Here is a 22,634-nt window from a genome sequence, read left to right on the forward strand (position 1 = left end):
TTGATTTAGAAAACATGAATAGAATGTCCGATTATAGGTCTAAAAATCTCAATTTTGTTTCTGCTCACGCTTTGCGGGTGCACCTATCCTGTTCATGATTAGAAAAGTGCTTATAAGATGTCCTGTTTTAGGATTGAAATCTCATTTTATTTCAGCTCGCGCTTCGCGCTCGCATTAATTGTATAGTTATATACTTATTCTGTTCATGATTAGAAATGTGCTGAAGATGTCCTGTTTTTAGATTTAAAATCTCATTTTATTTCCGCTCGCGCTCGCATTAATTGTAGTTATATACCTACCCTCTTCATAATTAGAAAAGTCTTTATAATTTCTTGTTTTTGGTCTGAATTCTCAATTTTGTTTCCGCTCGCGCTTCGCGCTTGCATCAATTGTACAGTTGTATACCTATCCTGTTCATGATTAAAAAAGTGCTTAAGATGTCCGGTTTATAGGCCTGAAATCTCATTTTTATTTTTGCTCGCGCTTCGCGCTCGCATTAAATGTATAGTTATATACCTATCCTAATCATGATTACAAAAAGTGCAATGTCCAGTATTTAGGTCAGAATGTCAAAATTTTCAGCTCGCGCTTCGCGCTCACATTATTTGATTGTTGATATGTGTATCGTCTTGATGGGTAACTGCAAACAGTCCTTATAACACGTCCCTTTCGATCATCTGCTCGCGCTGATCACGTTCGCAGTTCTATGTTACATACACATCTTGTTCAGGACCACAAACATTGGTCAAAATATTCAATTTTCAGGAAAAAATACATAAATCACCCCCCAAAAAAATAGTTTGTGCTCCGCGCTCAAGTTATCTAATTATATATCAATGTTCTTTTATAATAAGAAAGCTAAGAAGTGACTGTCATATACACACATACATATATATATATATATATATTGTATATATAGTATTCAACCTATTCAATCTACATATATGTGCGTGAGGGTGTGTTTGTGTGAGATGCCCTTAGAGGGGTGTATGTGTGTGTGTAATTATGGAAAACTCAAGTGTGCCCCCCCCCCCTGTTGAGGAGAGCTTTCAGCACCCCCACTGAAAAAATCGTTCCCAGGTCCCTGTTTGACCTTGGTCATGTGACGTGAAACTCATGCAGGATGTTTGGTGATACTTGATTAACCTTATGTCTAAGTTTAATGACCTCGGTCCATATATTTCCTAAGTTGTGATGACATTTCAAAAACTTAACCTCACGTTAAGTTTTTGATGTTGATTCCCCCAACATGGTCTAAGTTCATTGACCCTAAATGACCTTTGACCTTGGTCATGTGACATGAAACTCTAATAGGATGTTCAGTAATACTTGATGAACCTTATGGCCAAGTTTCATGAACTAGGTCATATACTTCTAAGTTATGATGTCATTTCAAAACCTTAACCTCAGGTTAAGATTTGATGTTGACGCCGCCGCCGTCGCCATCGGAAAATCGGCGCCTATAGTCTCACTCTGCTTCGCAGGTGAGACAAAAATTACAAGTTTAAAAAAAAGATAAGATTTACAAAAATGGTCCCCGGATTTTTTTGGGGGGTTGCAACCCCCCACCCCCCCCCCCCCCTCTAGATCCGCTTCTGTCTTGTCTGGGGGGAGGGGGTCAGAAGTGAGAGCGAATTCGTTCTTTTGTGTGTGGGTATATGGGCGTGCGTGGGGAGTGAGCACTCCTTTTTCCGTTTTTTATATCATAAATTTCATTCAGTTTCATAAATGTTGAATGATTTTTTTTTGCCACTGAATTTATCCACAGTGTATATGAATATGTTAATACTATGACATTTTTGTATGATTATCTGTATTATGGATAATTATTTGTCTTTTGTGAACAGTGTTTTGTTGATATTGATATGTTGCAATGTACCATTACTTTGATTTTGAAGTGAATGATTTAATAAATATTATTAAAACAAAAATATTCATTTAGGCGACTCTTATGTTGATATTGAAATATGCAAGGTAATTTTTGTGTCATTTTTTTTTATTTCAATTTTTAACATTTTCCCCCCTTTCTCCCAATTTTTTCCACTATGCTCATATACATCAATCATAATTATTATTACCACCACCATCATCGTAATGACCATCATCACTTATATCATTATCATCATCGTCGTCAATTGGCGGAAATCTCTCCCCAAGGGTAGGGGGACCAGGGGTGGATCAAGTTTTTTCCCCCGGAAAAAAGTAAAAAATAGGTTCTCACCCCAAATGTAAGGTCACTTCGTCCAGAATAAATTTGACAACCAAAAAAAGGTTATCACCCAAAATGTTAAGTCATATCGTCCTAAATTAATTTGAGGGGGTACACATGGAAGAATTTGTTTTTTATTACAAATTTTATTATGGCTCTCAAAAGGGGGACAAGAGCCGGCTGTGCCCCCCCCCCCTGGCGGATCCAAGGGGGGATTCACAATTGATGCAGCTAGCAGAGACCGACCGTCCACAACTGCAGTCTAATTTAGATGCTAACGTACCGGTGCCGTAAACTGTGGCGATCGATGTACACTCGGATCGTCTAAGCTAGCTTTGGTGCAGGCTGGCTGGCATCATAGTTAGCGATAGCGCTTGATTAGTTCGAGACTAGTCGAACCGATATACGTATTTATTTCCTTCCAAGTTCTTAACAATAAAATATATCGACATTTTTCGAACTTCAAGGATAGGATCCTACATGTTTTATTTCGGTTTGGAATTATGTATTTTTTTTCCATCATAAAAGACCACAATTATAGTAGGGGGACATTTTCATCATGATTTTATTAGATATCACAGCTGTTTGTATTTTTCCTAACGTTAAGCATTCGAATGGTAGTTAACTATTACCAAATCCCAACATAACTTGTTTATAGCATGATTCTCCTCAAACTTTTGCGAATTGGGAAATCCCAGGGGAGATAATAGCGAAATTTAACCTTTGTGAATATTCAATGTCTTGAAAAACATTCATTGTCATTTCATCCAAAACCATGAAAAATGATGTCATAGTTGATTACACATGATTGGCTTTACTCCATCATGAATGGTGAATAGACATGATAGACATCTTGCTGATTCCCACCGTTGAAGTTTTTTTTTGTCGATGAAGTATTCAATCATGTATTCAATCAGTGATGACGTGGAACTATTACGAACTTGAAGCACCATCCCAAAATTAAACACAAACCGTCATATCACAGACTTTGTAAACTCCGAAATAAAGAACACTCAAAATGATGGTCAAGGTATGCTTATTATTTGCGGTTTTGATGGTCGCCACAACAATGGCCGCTGAATGGCAAGGTAAGTTTAGTCGGGTCTATTTTGTCTACAGCTGCAGTTGGTGTAGCTCTAGTCTAATATCACATAAGCCAAATGTTTTGTTCTACCATTTTGGTCTAATAACTTGCAAGGGCCACCGAACGGTTTTGAAAAGGAGGGGTAGGGGTCACCATAAAAAATATATATTGTCTTTTTTTTTCTTTTTTTGTGCACTTTTATTGAAAAAGTCCCACCCACAACCTGCGCGGTTCTTGCCCTCGGAGGAAGTCATTCCCATGGGTTAGGTCCCAGCGGTATGAGGTCTTTATCCTTGGAACTTTGACCCTGGTCTCTTGTGTAGGACCTCGGACGACGCCACAACAAAACCGGGCAGGGTATTAATAGAGATTTATGAAAAAAAGAAGGAAATGTCAATAAGTTGATAGGTCTAACAATTTTTTAATGGGAAATCGTTTTAGTACTACCGTACGATATACTCGACGCCATCGTCGACATAATCCTCAATTTGATTGGCATCGGACAGTCTCACCCCTCACCTTTGCAATTCCGACCTTTCACATAACACTTTTATCTATATTTCTATCTGTCTATCTATCTATCCATCCATCCATTGATCTATCTATCATCTATCTATCTTTCTAAATTTCTATCTATCCGTCTGTCTGTCTATCTATCTATCCATCCATCCATTGATCTATCTATCTGAAGGAGATCAATAAATAGTTACACGTCGTAACATTTTTGCCAGGTAATAATTTGATAAAATTATTTTCAGATCCGAAATCTCTTACGATACTTTTTTAATCATTATTTTCTATATATACTTTTGAAATTCAAATAAACTGGACGTATAATGTGCATTATCTAATCATTGTCAGTTAAAGTTACAATAATATATTACAAAGTTTCCAGCGTTATGAGCAGAAACTCTCAAGTTGAAGTATTCGGCCCATGCTCAGATACTTGTACCATGGACACTTCAGAGGGAGTAGGGCCATGCTTATACAAAGTTTCCAAATTTATGATGGCAACCTATATATTTTTGCATGCATTCATTTTAATAGAGATATATTAAACATAAATGAAACCGATGATATTGAAATATCATCATTCTTTTTTTTCTCTCTCTCTTTCTCTGTTCTTAGCAAATCACACCCAATGTGGGAGGGTTAACAAGTTAGGAACCAGTTTCCGTATTCTAGGCGGAGAGCCAGCACCAGAGAATGCCTGGCCTTGGCAGGTAGCTATGTTCCAAAAGGGCGTGTTTATCTGTGGAGGTTCTTTGATTGACCCGTTGTGGGTCCTTACTGCTGCGCATTGCATGTGAGTTGGTCATAATCTCATCATTTTATTCCACTTTTTCAATATTGAGCTGGAGAGAGCTACTAGGAAAGTATTTCTGATATACAGTATAATTTACAGAATGATAACTTCCAAAATAAAACGAATTTCCTGACAAGGTGCTGATAGGGGGCTGATAACGACGATGATGATGATGCTGATGATGACGATGATGATGACGCAAAGAAGGATGACAGGCGCTGCCGAATCGGTGAGGGGGTACGAAAGCGTTCCGTGGCCCTATAGTTGGCCTATATGTTGATGATAATGAAGAAGATGATGGTGGTGGTGGTGGTGGTGGTGGTGATGATGATGATGACGACGACTTAAATTGGAAATAACAATCTTACCATAATAAACTTTAGTAATCATTATAAGAGGGATCTAATCGATATTCTCTTTCAATTTTACATTATACAGTGCGTCCCAGAAAAAAACGAAACCGAAAAAAAAACGAAACCGAGATTAAGCGATGATTTTTCAATTTAATCGTAAAAACAATAGACAAGTGACCTACCATTGAAAAGCTTAGAATCTCCTCTTTCATCTGATGTTATCTAAATTATCATCTGATAATACTAAGATTATTCCTCATTCACGCATGAGTGAGCAAAAACAATTTGAATAAAGGATACCAAAAACTCATTTGGCGGGGGATCTGAATCTCAAAAAGAAAATCACATGCCCCAAAAGTTCAATATCTGCTCTTTTAGTTGATACCTTAATCACAAAAAATGGTAAAAAAAAGTTATGTTCCATCAAAACAGTGCTTGTATTTACATAATGTTATTAAACGTGTTTTCACCGGTTTCCCACAGAATCTATCGCATGGTTAACAAAATACATAATGCTTGGCTGATCGTCAAAAAAACGGAGTGTCGAGTGAGTTTGAACGCTAGCCTGTAAAACCTCTTCATTTTATGAAATTATTAAAATTGAAGACCATTTTCTGTAATTGAGGTATCGATAAAAGAGCAGATATTTAACTTTTTAAAAATGTGGTTTTCGTTTTGACACCCAGATACAGCCCGCCAAATTACCTTTTGGTATCCCCTCTTCAAATTGTTTTGCTCACTCATGCGTGAATTATACTTCCAAGAAGTACAGAGTTTTGTAGATTGGTGTAATCAATCAAATCTATTCCTCAATGTACAAAAGACAAAGGAAATTATTTTTGATTTCCGTCGCTCTTCACATTTTCATGAGCCTCTTACCATGCATGGACATCCCAAAGACCAGGTTCCTGAATATAAATATTTAGGAACAATTAACGACAATAAATTGAACTGGAATTCAAACACACAAGTACTTGCTGGAAAAGCTAATCAAAGGATGTACTTCCTCAGAAAACTAAATGAATTTCGAGTCCACAACACAATACTGTTATTATTCTACAAATCATTGATACAGAGTATCCTCACCTTCAACTTAGTCTGTATGTCTGGGAATTTGTCAAATGAAAATGTGAAGAAGCTTGAGAGCTAGGAAAACTGCTCAGCGAATTACTCACGCAGAGCTCCCTACATTTGGTGATCTGTATGAAAAAATTCTTCTGAAGATTCATAAAATAATGCAAGACTCATCTCATGCACTCCATGATCTGTTCAAGTTCAATCAATCCGTTGTACACAGTGCCTAAAACAATACGATGCAGGTTTAGACAATCTTTTGTCCCTAATCCCATACATATTTTTAATAGACGTGTGTGTCACGGCCCTGTTAAGGAACCAGTAAATAAGAGAAGGAGATCTTAGGACAAGAGATCAAATAATAGACTTTTAAGACTTTGAATTTATACATTTAATTCAATTAGAAATCATTTCTTTGATGTCACATACTCAGTGAAAATCCATTATCTATGAATTAACCATATCAAATAACACAATGAATTTCTTTTTTGGCGAAATTGATCTGAAATGAAATCTAAATAAATCACCCAAACACTCACTCAATCAAGCAAGCACATTCATACAAGGGGAAAACCTGAAAAAGTTCAAGGATGGGCCCGATGTCCATGTGGCATGCCAAAACACAACAGTCCAACGATATCACTTGTTCACTGCAACCATCCTGCCAGTGGGGAATCTACAGGTAGGACTATGGTATGCCAATGCTGTACATAACACACACTTTGAAAAATCATTAAAATATCACTTTTGTGACCAAAATTACTAATTTCCATACAGTTGCAATTTATTTTTCATTAGTAACTTGGGAATAATTTTTGTATTCACCAGTTTGTCATATATAAAAAGAGATATTAAGTCAAACATTGCCACCATTATTTTGCCACATATGGGGATGTTACTGAGAACAAGGCATAGAGATATATACTTAATCTATGGAACAAGGTTATATCATAACCTTGTTCATTGAATGAGTGAACGATATCGATGTCACTCTCAACGATTCTGTAGCGTCCTATAGGGGGGGTGAAACTCCGCTTCTGCATCCGGTCAAACATGGGGAAATTTTGGAAGGTCAAAAGTGCACACTGCTCCCATTTTTCGCGTACAAGGCTATGGACACCACAACTTCATGGCACACCAGCGAAACAGAGGCGTGGTCATAAATTTGCCTGCGCGCACAGCGTAAAAATATGCAAATAAGCAAATTGTCACAAATTAGCATAATACGCGACGTGATTTAATATGAAATGTATTCATAGAGCTGCGTCTTTGGTAAATTCATGTCATTGATCATTCCCTCGTTCACCCCCCCCCTCAAGCTATTCAGTTGTTTATTCATCTTTTCTTGTTTACATATTTTTATTTCTTTCGCAATTATTACTACATCAATTAATTCACTTATTTATTTGCTAGATATTTCCCTGGAAGACATTTTGGAAGCTTACAAGAGATATATTAGTAGGATTGAACTTAAGGATCTGCTTGCTCTATTCATCAGGTGTTCATCACTGCCCATTATTTTCATTACACATCATGAATAGCCACAAATATTTGTTTATTTTTTGGGAGTGGGGTAAATACTTAAAATGATTAGAAAAATCTGAGCAAGAGAGCAATCAGGTCATTTTGTCTTTATTTTGAAAGTGAAATGAACAATCTGGTGCAAATCTTAAAGAGATTTTTTTTCAAGTCTGAGTTTGGGACGGGAGCAAAACAGAGCCCAGTACCCCCCCATGTATTTGCTCTCATCAAGGCTATCTTAAAGGTCACTTCCAAATAAAATATTTGTACCTGCCCATGCACCCCCTATATTTCTCTATCGATTCCACCCCCCTCTCTCTCTCTTCCACACACACACATTCCACATAATCATGCGAGCAAACAATTATTCTCATTTCATTTTTATTTCTATCCCACTTTTAAATCAAACTCATTCATGTCTTTAATTCGGCTGCACCTGAATGTCACACTATGCCATGTTGCAATGGCTTTTATGGGCTATCTTGCCACGCATGTTAAATACCTGTTGTACTAGTAATATACCCATGGATACCCGACATACAGAATCAATCAATCAGTAGCACCATCATATTCCAGTCATATAGAAGTAATCTTCAGTGCCATTTCATCACAACACAGTTTGGTAGCAATAACATCATCATCACATATCTTTCACGCAATATAGATTGGTGGATTAAGTAATCACAAATATCAAGATTAGAAAGTAATATTTCAAATTGAAATGTTTATTAATTAATAAATTTTTGAATACATGATAAAAATATTTTTTTCTCTTTTTTCTCACCAAAGCAGCCAAGCAAACTCTTTTCATTTGCCATTGAACAGAACATCATTTGCTCAAAAAACGTTTATATTTATGGGTCCTAAACTATGGAATTCCTTTACAATTGATATAAAACAATGCAATTCTATACAAATGTTCAAAAAACGACTTAAATTATTTCTCCTGAATTATTACTAAATATTTAATTCATCAATTTCAAATTAAGCCTTCAGTGTTAAGTGGGAAACCTTTTATAATTTGTATACACTGTGAATGATTCATATATATATATTTTTTAAAATATGATGCATATGATTTGTATAATAATGTATATATTACATAATGTAAATATTGTTACGTTTTTTGTTTGTTTTGTTTCGTTTTTTTTACAAAAAAAGGCAATTCAGTTGCTATAAAAAAAAGTAATTAAAACAATAAGGGGGGCCTACATTTTACAAGCTCTGCTTTTCAGTTGGCCCTCCCTCCCTTTCAAATATTTATATATCTCGATCTGATGATTGTCTATTGTAATTTTAGAATGTAATTTATTTTTTGTATGTACTTCAAATGTGATTATAATATGTTACTATGTCAATTGAATCATAATTGTAAATATGAAATTGAAAGTGGAAAATAAATAATTGAATTGAATTATTATGTCGATATGTAAAAACAAGTAATTCAGACTATATATTTCATCAGAACTGACTAAAATTGGAAATAAAGACTAAGGGTAAGACAGGGAAGAAAATTATCATAAGATAATTGGGATATCCTTGTTTATTATTACCTAATTTACATAAATTATGCAAATTATAATTTGTAAACAGGGTATTTTTCAAGAATCCTGAACTGTTTTATAAATAACAGCAATTAATACAAAATGTCAACATTCTACATGAAAGAGAATATATTAGCGAAAACATCGATATGCTTCATGGCAGTATTAGTGTCTTAATTTGCTTAGAAAGAGGGCAAATATGTCAAAATGTATGACGTGATATTGCGCTAAAACGAGACCAAAACAACCTCTATGTCACAGTCACACTCACGAATCGGACAATAAAGCGATCAATGGTATGTCATTCGAGATAACACAATCTCAACACAATAGCTTCCATCGGCTTCTCGTATCGCTTTTGTTGGTGTGTCTGCTACACCGTAATCTATGATACATACGGGCAAAATGCATTTCAGTATCGGTAAAACACTATTAATTTTGTTTTATTTGTTTCTAATTTGTTTCTCTTGGAAAATTTACAGGAGACATTGCTTTGCAGGTTACTGCTTAAATGAAGCTCTGGCACATGAATCATGACGAATGTACCCCACCTCAATCCATATTTTAACTTTGTTGAAATATATGTCTTTTGGAGACCCCGAAGTGGCAAAACTGCATTTCCCCGCGGCATTCCCGCTACTTTACAAAACCAGTTTGACTTGTATTATCGACTTGGAAAAGACAGATGTATGAGACATCAGTTAACATGTTTCCTGAAGATAGTTTTTTTTTATTTAAGCCCACGGGAGCCCTCCGAATTTACCCCATCCCCTCTCTGTATTTCGACACTAAATAAAAACAATATCGTGTTTAAAAGCCACCGGCAAGGCAAATTGCGTTTTTGGTATAATAAAGCAACTTTTATATCTATATTTCATATTTATCTATATTAATATTATCATTAATGTTATTATTATTATCATTATTATTATTATTGTTCTGCAGTTTGTAATAATGCTCTAGCACAGTAAAGGCTATAACCCAACAGGAGCATGCCTAGGATACCCTTTTCCCTTTTGGTTTTATGTATTCAAAAATAGTTTATTGTATTTAGAACTATTAAAAGATTACTTTTGTTTGTATTGATATCTTGGAATAGATTGAAAAGAAAATACTCTACAATTGACATGTAGAAGAGCTGTAGTACATTGAAAAAAAGAAGCCACACGTAAGCTCTACAGAGTGAGTCAGAAAAAATGTCCCACTTTTGTAAAGTTGAATTGTTTAAAATATGAATATTTAATCATTAGTTTCATGATATGTCTTGATAGAGGTATCCTCCCAGTACATTCAGGTACCTTTTTCATTTGATCCCCTGCACGCATGACTGAACAGCGGACAATCTTTAGAAGACTGTCAGATCTCACTTGCGCCAAGTTACAGGGTGGGGAATAAAACACTCTTTTGAACAAAGACAGTCCGACAGACTGAAACACACACAAACACACACACGTACGCACACACACACAAACACACCCTCACACATGCACACGCACTGGCAGACCCACTCAAACATGCACACACACGCACACACACACACACACACACACAAGCACACAATTACTGCAAACGTCGGTGAATAAAAACACAAACAACCGCTGATGAGACACCGAACATCTGGGTAACGGGGGCGAAACCCTTGCAAAACAACTGCTGCACTCTGAGTCCTTGCATACTCGGTGACCATAAATGACCTTTGTTGTGGTGTGAATTGAGGACGAACCATGACTCGTGTACTTTTGCTACTGTAAAAAGAGGCTCAAATGACTGCTGCCAAATCAGGTAAGCCCTTTTATTGGCAAGTGCAACAAAAGCACAGACCTCCATTGTAAATTTTCATTGTTAACCAACAAAAGAAATAACCAGCATATTTGATTTATGTGCACTTGACGACGATGATGAAGATTAAGATCAAGATGATGACAATGAGGATGATGATGATGATATGATGGTGGTAGTGAAAGTGTTTTAAGGGGAAAGATTGTCGGGAATTGCCACTTAAACATTCAGCGATCTTGCTAAAAATCAATGCTTAATCAGAAAAGAGAAAATTATGAACCAGTTATTACAATGTGTGTTGTGTGTGTTTGTGTGTGTGTGAGCATGCCAGTCTGTCTGTCTGACTGTCTTTGTCTAAAGCACTGTTTTATTCATCACCCAGTAACTTGGCGCAAGTGAGATCTGACAGTCTTCTAAAGATTGTCCGATGTTCAGTCATGCGTGCACGGGATCAAATGAAAATGGTACCTGAATGTACTTGGAGGATACCTCTATCAAGACATATCATGAAACTAATGATTGAATATTCATATTTTAAACAATTCAACTTTACAAAAGTGGGACATTTTTTCTGACTCACTCTGTATAATACTCAAACCCCGTTATTGCTTCCACTCTACATGCTCTATGTTAAATTCAAATATTTTCAGAGCCCATTCGGAAGAAAGATACATTTCTACTACACACAGTAAAGCCTCTTTACTTTCTCCTCTTGAAAAAAAAAACATAGAAGGCATTGTTTTATATCGCATAAAATAAGTTCGTGTACATGACGGTGGCCTGTCGAGGTTGCCCAACCCTTTAATTTGTTTTGACAATATATATTTACAATATCGTCTAAATGAAGCCCTCATTTGGAAAGGGCACTTATTAGATATAATATTGGCCTGGGGTAATTGCAATACAACCTTAATTGATAAAATATTCACGATACAAAAACGAGCAATTATAATGGTTAATCAAGTTGGTTTTTTATTCCCATACAAACCCATTATTTTTCCAAAATAAAGTACTCAAAATTTCTGATATATATGCATTTCAGGTTGGTATATTTATGTTTCAGCTTTCAAGAGGTGAATTGCCTGATACATTTGTTTCTATGTTTCAAAGGAACAATCTAATCCACACATATCCCCATGCACCCAGCTAAGTGACTCCTATCACCTTCCGTGTACTCGCACTCTCCTTGCTCAAAGAACAATCGCATTTGAAGGGCCCAGGTTTTGGAACGATCTTCCCCATGATGGTACAGAGTACCTCACTTATTATATTCAAACGTAAATTGAAAGCGATGCTTATCAATTCTTATAATTTCCCTATTTGTAAACTTTTATATTCATGTACTTTGTTAATACGCTCTGGCTGAGTAATGAGTAATAAATAATAGTCATAGAGTGGCGGACTCTTTTTTATTTATTTATTTTATTACTTTTTTGTATTTAGTATCCCGTAATTAGTAACCATCTGGAATAAAATTATTGGAAATGGTTTTTTGACTGATTTGAGTAGGTATGGGTGTCAACATTTACCAAAAAAAAGTTAGGAGGAATACGGGTTGGGGAAAGTGCTTTTTTCAAGGTCAAAGGTCAATGACCTTTTCATATCTACTGTATAATGGTATCACTGAGCTGGAAAGGCGCAGGTTGGTGATAATGGTGTCAAAATGCACAGATTCTTACAAGAAGATCAAATAAAATAAAATCAAGTGCATACAATGCTCATTCACCAATGAAATTCAAGGCCAAAGCCTTTCAAAGGTCATTGACCTTTTTTACATTATATACCATATACGGTATAATGGTATCTCTGAGATGAAAAGGCGCAGGTTGGTGATCTTGGTGTCAAAATGGACAGATTCTTACAAGAAGATCAAATGAAATAAAATCAAGTACATTTAATAGAATTTATTCGATAATCGAATAAACATATTGTGAGAAGAAATACTACACGATATACCAGATATTGCCATATTCTCAACTTTTAATTTCCGTTCGGGAATTGTTACCCAAATATTTCACATACTTGTGTATCACAGTAATATCAAACATTAATTAATACACCAATACTTCACAAACATGTGTATCGCAGTAATATCAATAAATGTCAATGCCTGCAGAGGAAGGAGAGAGTAAGGCTAAGAATTAACCACATAGGGGGAACCGGGTCACGAGTCACGTGACCAGCTGGGAGGATGGTGGCTCCACCCAGTGTCCCAGTTGCCTGGGACGGGGATCCCCCTACGAAATATCCGATAATCTTGGCCTTTCCCCGCCATTGGCTCACAGAGCTCTTGGTCATTCCATCCCCTGCATGCTTCGATAAATGATAATGAAATTGCCAAGTACTAAAAAACACCCCCAAAACAAATGCCCCCAAACAACACCCATAATTTTTTTTTTTTTTTTTTTTTTTTTTTTTTTTTTTTGCCAATTCTTTGATTTGTTCATTTGCACCAAAGTAGTTACCATTAAGCACTGACCAGAGCAACTTTCGTAGTAAGAAAAGAACCATTGGATAGGCACTGTTTCTGTATATCTTGCCATTTGGCAGAAAGAGGTTCTCTGTTCATTAATTAACTCCCAAGTTTATTTTCACTATTACCCATGTCCAATCAGGTGCGAGTGTCCATGCACCCACGCCAATATGACAGATGTGATTGCATTGTAAGGTATAACCAAACTAAATTCAAAACTATCAGCTTGTCTTAATGCCAGTTGCTTAACCTTTGAGCACTTCGTGCTAATGATCTATTGAATTTATTTGTCGGTGTTACTCATTCGTTCATTAAATCTTAATGTTTCTTTTGTATTTCTCTTCGGTATGAGCCGAAGGTACCGTTTGGTTAAAAAGATAACGAACCAATATAAGCATGAGAAAAACCATTATAATAGTATGAGTGCCATATCATGGGTTGTGTAATTAAACAACACTTCCCTGCACGTCCAGTGTCTTTCCTTCGCTATTCCCAGATCAATTAAAGGAATCGCACTCGCCAATCCTGGGACTCTTAGAGCTCTCTTATTCATTCAAGTCTTGTCCAGTGAGGGCAAATTAACCTGCCCTATTGAAATCACTAATCAGGATGTCACTTCCTTCGTCTGACCGTTGGATGCCACCTCTGTTGTAGTACCGGTGTTCATGATAGTGTAAGATGTGGTTGATAAATGACGCATTGTGCATGCACCGAATCCTTCTCTTGGCATATATACTCGTTCACAGATTTCCTGACACTGTCACTAGCTGCCTGTGAGGTGATAGTTCTTTCTTGTGCATAATAGTAAGGCGTGGCAAGATGCTTGAGAAACATATGTCGCACCACGGCCGTAGAGCTCTGGTTGAATTCAGTGCGTTATCTCCAGCTTGTCTACTTTCTTTGGCACTATATAGCTGCCCAATCATTGAATCCATTGGATCCCACGTGAATGATTATTAAGGTTGGTATGGGGCTGTATCTCAGTCCCCCTTGGAGGTCACTCGGGCAGTTGGGAAGCGTAGTACCCCCACGGCTCCACCAACTAGTACACCTCGTAGCCTTTAATCAGCCCCCAGGTTGTGGTTCCCCGTTGTGACGGCCCTCTCCCGAGCCCTCATTGTAAGCTGTCGCCAAACAGCCAGATTCTTCGAGCCCTGCAAGGAGAAACCAGAAATCTTTCCGAGTATATATTCTTTATGGTAGCCTATGCCGTACATGCATGTCAGTATGAGAAAATTTATTGGTATCCAGATGTATGGATATAATATGGTAAATGTAATTATATATAATTACATCTAAGCTGGAGTTGCATTGGGACACGGCATGTAAATACCCTTAATGATATTCGAAAATAACTATCAATTGTGGTAGTGAGTTTACTGAACCTGAAAAATGACCCCAACATCTGTTCATATGAGCATTATTTATGCCAGTGGATTCTGCAAGAAATTGTGAGTTCTGATGAATAATCAAAGTACATGTAAGCATACATTCCACGGATTTGTCTAGTCTTTTCCTTTATTTGCCTGTATTGGCGTTGCCCATGGTAACTGATAACCGGCTTAGGTTTCATGTTTCCACAAGATTCGATTCATTTAAATGTACCAGATCTCTGGCGATATAAACTCATATTGACGGCAACTACTCTGATTTATCTTTAAGTTGAAGTTAAATTGGCACCTGTAATTACCCATACTTCTTTTTACTTTGGACTTGCGTTGGGACATGTAAAATACCCATAATTCCTTTTCAGGTTGATTTGTCATGGATCATGTTAAAATCACCTAATTACCTTTAAGCCGGAGTTGTATTGTGCGTGTAAATACCCTAATTCTGTTAATTTGGTGTTGCATGTAAACTATACACATTCCATTGACATGAAGAACTTTCGGCAGAAGCATGCCTATTTAAACTTAAGGCCAATTAAGATTTACTTGCTCTTCTCATGCACGTAGCTCCCGACTTTTTATCTCTGTTTTCCAGTTATCAAGTTTATGAATATTTTTTTTTTTCAGCCTTTATTATTATTATTTTTTTTTTTCATTTATTTTGGCTTGTTAATCAATTTATTTTAACTAATAGTTGTAGCAGAAGAGTATCATAATCAACAATATTCATACACTGTTTATAACCTCTAAAACTACAGAAATAAGCCAAATTGCAGACGCCTTTTTTTATTTTTTGTTAAGTTCCTTTTTTCCATTTATTTATTTATTTTTTTTTTACATCCCGCCAATATTAAAGGTATTGTTTAACTTTGCGGGCTGCCGATTTAAAAATTTCTCAAACCAAGATGAATTATGCGTACAAGTGCATGTATCACAACTAATAAACCCTGAAAACAACCATTATTGAGAATGAAAAGCTAAAACTACAAGGCAAACCCCGATTTTGTAATTAGGCGTCTTATAGATGCTTGAATAGTACACATAAGTGTATGGGATGAAATTAAGATGGTATTTCCGGTCACTTTATATTTCAATTTTTGAAAAACTAAATAATTATTTTCGAACGCAATTTTTTCTTGGCTTCATTTTTGTAACATATCACAGACGCAGATGACAAGTGTGACCTTCTAGCTCAAAATTTTTTTAAAAGTCAAACCAATGTTAACCAATCCCTTTAAGCTCTTGCAAAATCAGCAGAAGACCACTGGTCACCCATATTCCCCTCACTGATCAATTCCAAAAAGCAGCCACCTGTACATTTATGAAACGTGCTGAGTAAGTAATCCGTGGCTTTCTTTTGATATAAACCATGGATGTGTATCTGCGTAACATCATCTGAATTACAAGAATGCACTGCCATCCTCCCCGAAAACCAATTATCCAAACTACTACAGTTGGGTAAATACCACCCATTTTATCACATAAGACATTTACGACTTCATTTCCAGGTTCACCCGTTCACCTACATGTACACTTGAACTAAATGGCTTACTTCATTTGCATGTATTGTATTAAAAAACGCAACACATGGAAATTATGGCCGAAGCTTTTAACAGGGCTCAGCCACATCCAAATACAAGCCCATGCCCGCCTATCTATATCCATTAATTTCCACTTGACCCCTTCCGGAACTATTGTTTCATCATTATTTATATTTACCGCTATTAACATTACTAGCAAAATTATTATTACAATTGTTGCCATTCATGATATAGTCGATATCATCTCAGTTCCAACTACTCACGGGCAATCTAGGCTCCTGTACTATTATTCTTCAACCATAAATTGTAAGATTTTATTGTGTTGAAGATTGACAAAGCGCTATATAAAAAACAATCGCTGCTTGCCGAACCCCTTGAACTTGCCCCTTCCAAAAGAGAGCAACAATATTGCACACTATTGGTAATAATACTATCCAGATTGAGGTAGGAGTTCCATGCTAGTTCGCATTGGTGAGTGCATGGTAAATTGACCGTTACTGTGTTTTCTCGAGATTTAAAACTCAAAAGCAGTCCCAAACATCGACATCCATTCCATACAAACCTAATTCCAAATACCAACCTCCTTTCAAGGCGTATGAACCGTACCATTATTGATGCTTCAAGGTGTAGATCTTGGGATATTTATTTTTATATTCCATTATCAATACTACCAACTCTATTGTTCCTTAATTTACCGTGTATGTTTTCTATCTATCTCTATATTTATTTATTTTATTTATTTCTTTTTTCTTCATTATTATTATTTTTTTTTCTTTATTTATTCATTGTTTGTTGAAAGACTGAGAGAATTCCATTCAATCACATTTCAAGGAGAGAGTAAGGCTAAGAATTAACCACATAGGGGGAACCGGGTCACGAGTCACGTGACCAGCTGGGAGGATGGTGGCTCCACCCAGTGTCCCAGTTGCCTGGGACGGGGATCCCCCTACGAAATATCCGATAATCTTGGCCTTTCCCCGCCATTGGCTCACAGAGCTCTTGGTCATTCCATCCCCTGCATGCCACCCCATTGACAACTGAAAGTCCAAAACTTCCTCTCGAGTATAACCATGAGGTAATAGCTTTGTACCAACCATCTGTTGGCCAATATCTTGTTAATAACAACCCCAGCCATCCAGCCAAATACTTAACAACTCCAACCAGCCAACCAAAATAATATGTGTACAACCCCAACCAGCCATCCAGATCTTTACCAAACCATAAATCAACCTATGAAGATACATAAATGAATCTTACTAAGCAACAAGACATGCAAACTAATTTAGCCACCCCATGGACAACCCCATGGACAACTGAAAGTCCAAATTTCCCTTAGAGTATAACCACGAGGTAATAGCTTTGTACCAACCATCTGTTGGCCTAAAGTCTTGTTGATAACAACCCCAACCATCCAGCCAAATAATAAACAACCCCAACCAGCCAACCAAAATATGTGTATACAACCAAGGAGTTACTCCTGGTACAACCCCAACCAGCCATCCATTTATTTACAAAACCGTAAAATCAGCCTATGAAGATACATAAATGAATCTTACTAAGCAACAAGACATGCAAACTCATTTAGCCACCCCATTGACAACTGAAAGTCCAAACTTCCTCTAGAGTATAACCATGAGGTAATAGCTTTGTACCAACCATCTGTTGGCCAATAGTCCAGGTTTTCTACCAATTACATGTGTTATGTGTCATAGTAATCATATTTTACCATTCCTAGCACAGTGAATGCTAATTATTTCATTAATGCTACCCATTCGTGCCCGTCTCGCATGTTATACTGATAAGATATATATATATTATTTTTTTTTTCTCTTTCTTTTTTCAACCCTTGGCTAAAAAGAAAATCCACTGATTAGATATATCGACGGAATCCGTAAATGCACCTTAAGGAACATGAATACATGAGGGGTGGGAGGTGGGAAAATGTCTTTCCCGGACGGAAATTAAAAAGTGAATGACTCGATTTCATCCGCGCTGATCGCGCATTAGCGCATTTCGGATGTGTAAAATTACCGCGCACGCTTTAATGTGATACAATCCTTCCGGGTGCGCGTTTTGACCGACTTCCCCCAACAGAAGTACACGTGAACTTGACCTCCTTCTAAAGGGCAGTGAACTGGTTCATAGTCAATATTTGTTTACATACTAAAACTTGTATTCTCTCCCAATGCTCATTCACCAATGCAATTCAAGGTCAAAGCGTTTCAAAGGTCAATTACCTTTTTTACATTATATACCATATACGGTAGACTTGTATCTCTGAGATGAAAATGCGCGGGTTAGTGATCTTGGTGTCAAAATGCAGAGGTTCTTACAGAAAGATTAAAAAAAAATGAAATTAAGTACCCAGAATGCATATTAATCCATAAAGTTGAAGGTCAAAGGTCAATGACCTTAATAGGCTATATATCGTATAATGGTATCTCTGAGATAAAACGCATGTTGGTGATTTTGGTGTCAAAAGCAATTTTTGCAAGAAGATAAAAAGGCACAAAATAATAATAAAGAATTATCCTTCGCCTTTAAAATCCAAAGTCAAAGGTCAAAAGTTAATAAATATTCATATATCCATGCAAGATTCCCCCCCCCTAAGAAATTAATCCATCATATTTCATTTGTGAATAGTAGAAAGAAAGATAGCTATTTGTAATGAAAACTTGCTTGTTTGATAATTTTACTCTGAAATAAGGATAAATGATGGCCATGAAAAATATATTTAGGGGTTATAGGTCAATCAACTTTGTCAATAATGACAGGGCATTTAAGTAAATAGGTCGATAACTTTATTGTGGCATGTAGGTATATAGTGATTCTGATGGGGAAAAAGACTGACCTGCTTGGGAAATTAACAGAAATTTAATAGTTGATTCTTTGACCAATGATGATGTCAAAATACAAGTTCGAGATGAAATTGAGATCAAATAGAACTTTTTAATATATTTTGTAGTAATGCATTGCCAAAAGTGTAAAAAAAATCATGTTTGATATAATTTGAAATGGTGAAGTTTTCTAAAGTAGCAGCATTTAGATATGCATTTTATAAATCTAAATCAAGGTACCAATTTCTCTAAAGCAATAGGTCACTATTAAACCTTGAAATGCTACAATCAATTCTATAAACTATAACTTAATCTGTAAATGGAAAGGATAGGCCTAACCCTAATGGCATGCATCATCCAAGAACATTTTCATATAGCCAGGGACAATGATGAATAATTATAATAAGGCAATCATTATAGCTGCAGCTTTGGTCATAGTAAATGAAGTTAAGTGTCTCAATTTCGGCAAAGAGTAATCAAACTCTTGAAAACCTTCTGAGATTTTCAGGACTTTGATCTGGCCCATTCAATGAAAGCCTTATGTTCTGTCAAGGGATATCAGACCAGGATCTATATTACTGATACGTTGCACAGCTTGATCCTCAAGAACTGGAAGTGGTGCTGTAGGAGTTTTGTTAGGTCGACGGATGTCTACTTGTAAGCTATTATCTCCTTTTGAATTTTATTTTTTATGCCTAATTTGTGAATAGTAGCAATCGGTTGTTCTGGACCAAATACATGATCCTTGTACAAATTGATACCTAGTAGAAATAGCATCATGTGTGACGTACGGCAGCTAGAGAGCAGATACGAAGTTTTGTCCTGCAGCATTATAGCATCCCAAGAGATTCTGGCAGCTCGCAATGAGAGGTAATTAATAATAATACGGGAATTCATCTTTGTTGAAGTTGAGATACATGCTATTTACTATGACAAAAGTTGCAGCTCTAAGTATGGCCTTCATTTCATCTTCATCGTCATCCCTATGCTGATTGGAAATGCCCTCAGATGATTCTAGCTGAGAGTTAGACCTATCCTTTCCATTTTCAGAAGATTAAGCTAATAGTTTATAGTATGTATTATAGCATTGAGGTGAGTGGACTATCGCTGGAGAGAAAAAGACACGACCACCTTGATTTAGATATTATGATGCATTAAATGCTGCTACTTAAGATAAATATAACTTCAAATTACATGCTCGATTTTATTAATTTTTGTTCATTGTTTTTGGCAATGCGTCACAGTATATGAAGAAGCTTTATTTGGTTATAAACTTTTTTACTTAATTTCCACTGATATTTTGGAAAGAGTTCATTGACCTCTGACCCCTAAATACATTCTCCATGACCTTCATTACTTCAGACTGAATTTATGAAACCTCCATGTTTTCATTACAAATTAGCCATCTTTATTTACATTATCACAAATAAAATTAGAATAAATGTTTGTTATTTTTTATGTCATACAGATATATATAATATTTCATTTGATCTTGGAATTCAAGGTTGAAACTTTATTCTTTATACTGATTTTGGTGTTGTTTAATCTACTTGTACAATATTAATCTTTGCATTTTGGCACCAAGATCACCAACCTGTGGTGTTTTATCTCAGAGATACCATTATATAATGTATAAAAGGTAATTGACCTTTGGCCTTAAAATTTATGGGTGAATGTACATTCTAGATACACTAGATGCACTTGATTTTATTTCATTTGATCTTCTGGTAAGAATCAGTGCATTTGACACCATTATCACCAACCTGCGCCTTTCCATCTCAGAGATACCATTATACAATATGGTATATATAATGTAAAAAGGTCATTGACCTTTTATAAGCGTTGACCTTGAATTTTATTGGTGAATGTTCATTCTAAGTAATTGAATTCATTCTATTTTATCTTCTTGTAAGAATCTGTACATTTTGACACCATGATCGCCAGCCTGTACCTTATCATCTCATAGATACCATTATACAGTATGGTATATAATGTAAAAAAGGTCATTGACCTTTGAAAGGCTTTGACCTTGAATTTTATCGGTGAATGTGCATTCTAGGTACTTAATTTAATTTTATTTGATATTCTGGTAAGAATTTGTGTATTTTGACACCATTATCACCAACCTGCGCCTTTCCATCTCAGAGATACCATTATACAGTACATATGAAAAGGTCATTGACCTTTGACCCTGAAAAAAAGCACTTTCCCCAACCCGCATTCCTCCTAACTTTTTTTGGTAAATGTTGACACCCATACCTACTCAAATCAGTTGAAAAACCATTTCCAATAATTTTATTCCAGATTGGTTACTTTGGGGTCTAATTTAGGGATACTAATTCCTTACACAATCGTCATATTTTGGCATTACTTTGTTATAATCAATTTCTTACCTGTCCTTTCCTCATTAAGACCGAATTTTTTCTGGATCCTGCAGACTTAACAAGCCTTGTTTTTTATGCAGGTTCCCTCATATTTCACTCCTTTAGATTGTCTTTAATTCCAAATCGCTATTCTCTTTAATTTGAATTAATTGATATGCCTTGTCTGATTTGTATTCTCATTTGTGTTTGTGCTGGAAAATTTTCCACTGCTCGGAACATCAACATTCCCAAATATTTCATCGAATTCCTCAGAACTGTAGTAACGAGAGTCATTTGAACTTTCAGTAAAGAATTGGAAGTCAGGGTCAACATCAATGTTTTGGATAATACTTTCATGTGCTAAAAAAGGATCAAAATGTAAATGAGAAAGTCCGTCAAAATTGTTTTCTTGGGGTTCGTCAGCCGCTATTACATCATCAAGCTCATTGTTATTTAATTGGTTAAAAGGGAATAGGTGTTCAAAACAGCGTTTACAACAGGAAAAATAATTGTTCCAGTCATGATTTAGACATATTTGCTTACATTCGTAACAATATTGTTGACTATGTAACAAGTCTTGAAATTTTTGTATGGGTTCACCCATCATCGTCATGAGAATGCAACTTTTTATCATGTAGGAATTTACACCCTGACAGATACCTTTGACAACTATTATTAAGATCTTTTAGGTTGCATTTTAGGTATATTGTAGCTGTGGCTTTCGGATAGATTACATAACAACATATGTGCATTGTTGTTGCATATTGAATGAGCCCGAACAAAATGAGTATATTTTGAAAGTGAGTTGTACGTCTATTTATAATGTTTATGTTATGTCTGTATTTTGTATGTAATGTTATATAATTGTTGTCATGTAAATTTTAGTGCCAACGGAGGCCGAATTTCTGTTTTTTTACAGAGATAAATATTTGAATCTTGAATCTTGAATCTTCAAATCTTGTAAGTAATTTCAGGTGAAAGAGGAGATTCTAAGCCAGGGATTCTCAAATGGTGGCGTTTCAAGGCCAAGAAAAAAGGAGAAAGGGAAAGAGTGTAATATTGTATTATTCTATTGATATTATGTCAAAATGTAGATATTTGTATTGAAAAGTTCAATATTTTGCTTCAGCCCCCTCACTTTCTCTTTACTCATTACGCCACT

General features: G+C 35.9%; 1 protein-coding gene across 1 annotated transcript in view; it reads left to right on the forward strand.

The window, feature by feature from the left end:
• Positions 1-3,278: 3,278 nt before the first annotated feature.
• LOC121409679 (coagulation factor IX-like) overlaps positions 3,279-22,634 on the forward strand; it is a 31,507-nt gene continuing 12,151 nt past the window's right edge. Inside the window, exons 1-2 of the mRNA XM_041601587.1 lie at positions 3,279-3,297; positions 4,422-4,599. Coding sequence (XP_041457521.1) covers positions 3,279-3,297; positions 4,422-4,599 — 197 coding nt within the window. The remainder of the gene's footprint in view (positions 3,298-4,421; positions 4,600-22,634) is intronic.

Source organism: Lytechinus variegatus, chromosome 2 (genome assembly GCF_018143015.1).
Source record: "Lytechinus variegatus isolate NC3 chromosome 2, Lvar_3.0, whole genome shotgun sequence".
NCBI lineage: Eukaryota > Metazoa > Echinodermata > Echinoidea > Temnopleuroida > Toxopneustidae > Lytechinus > Lytechinus variegatus.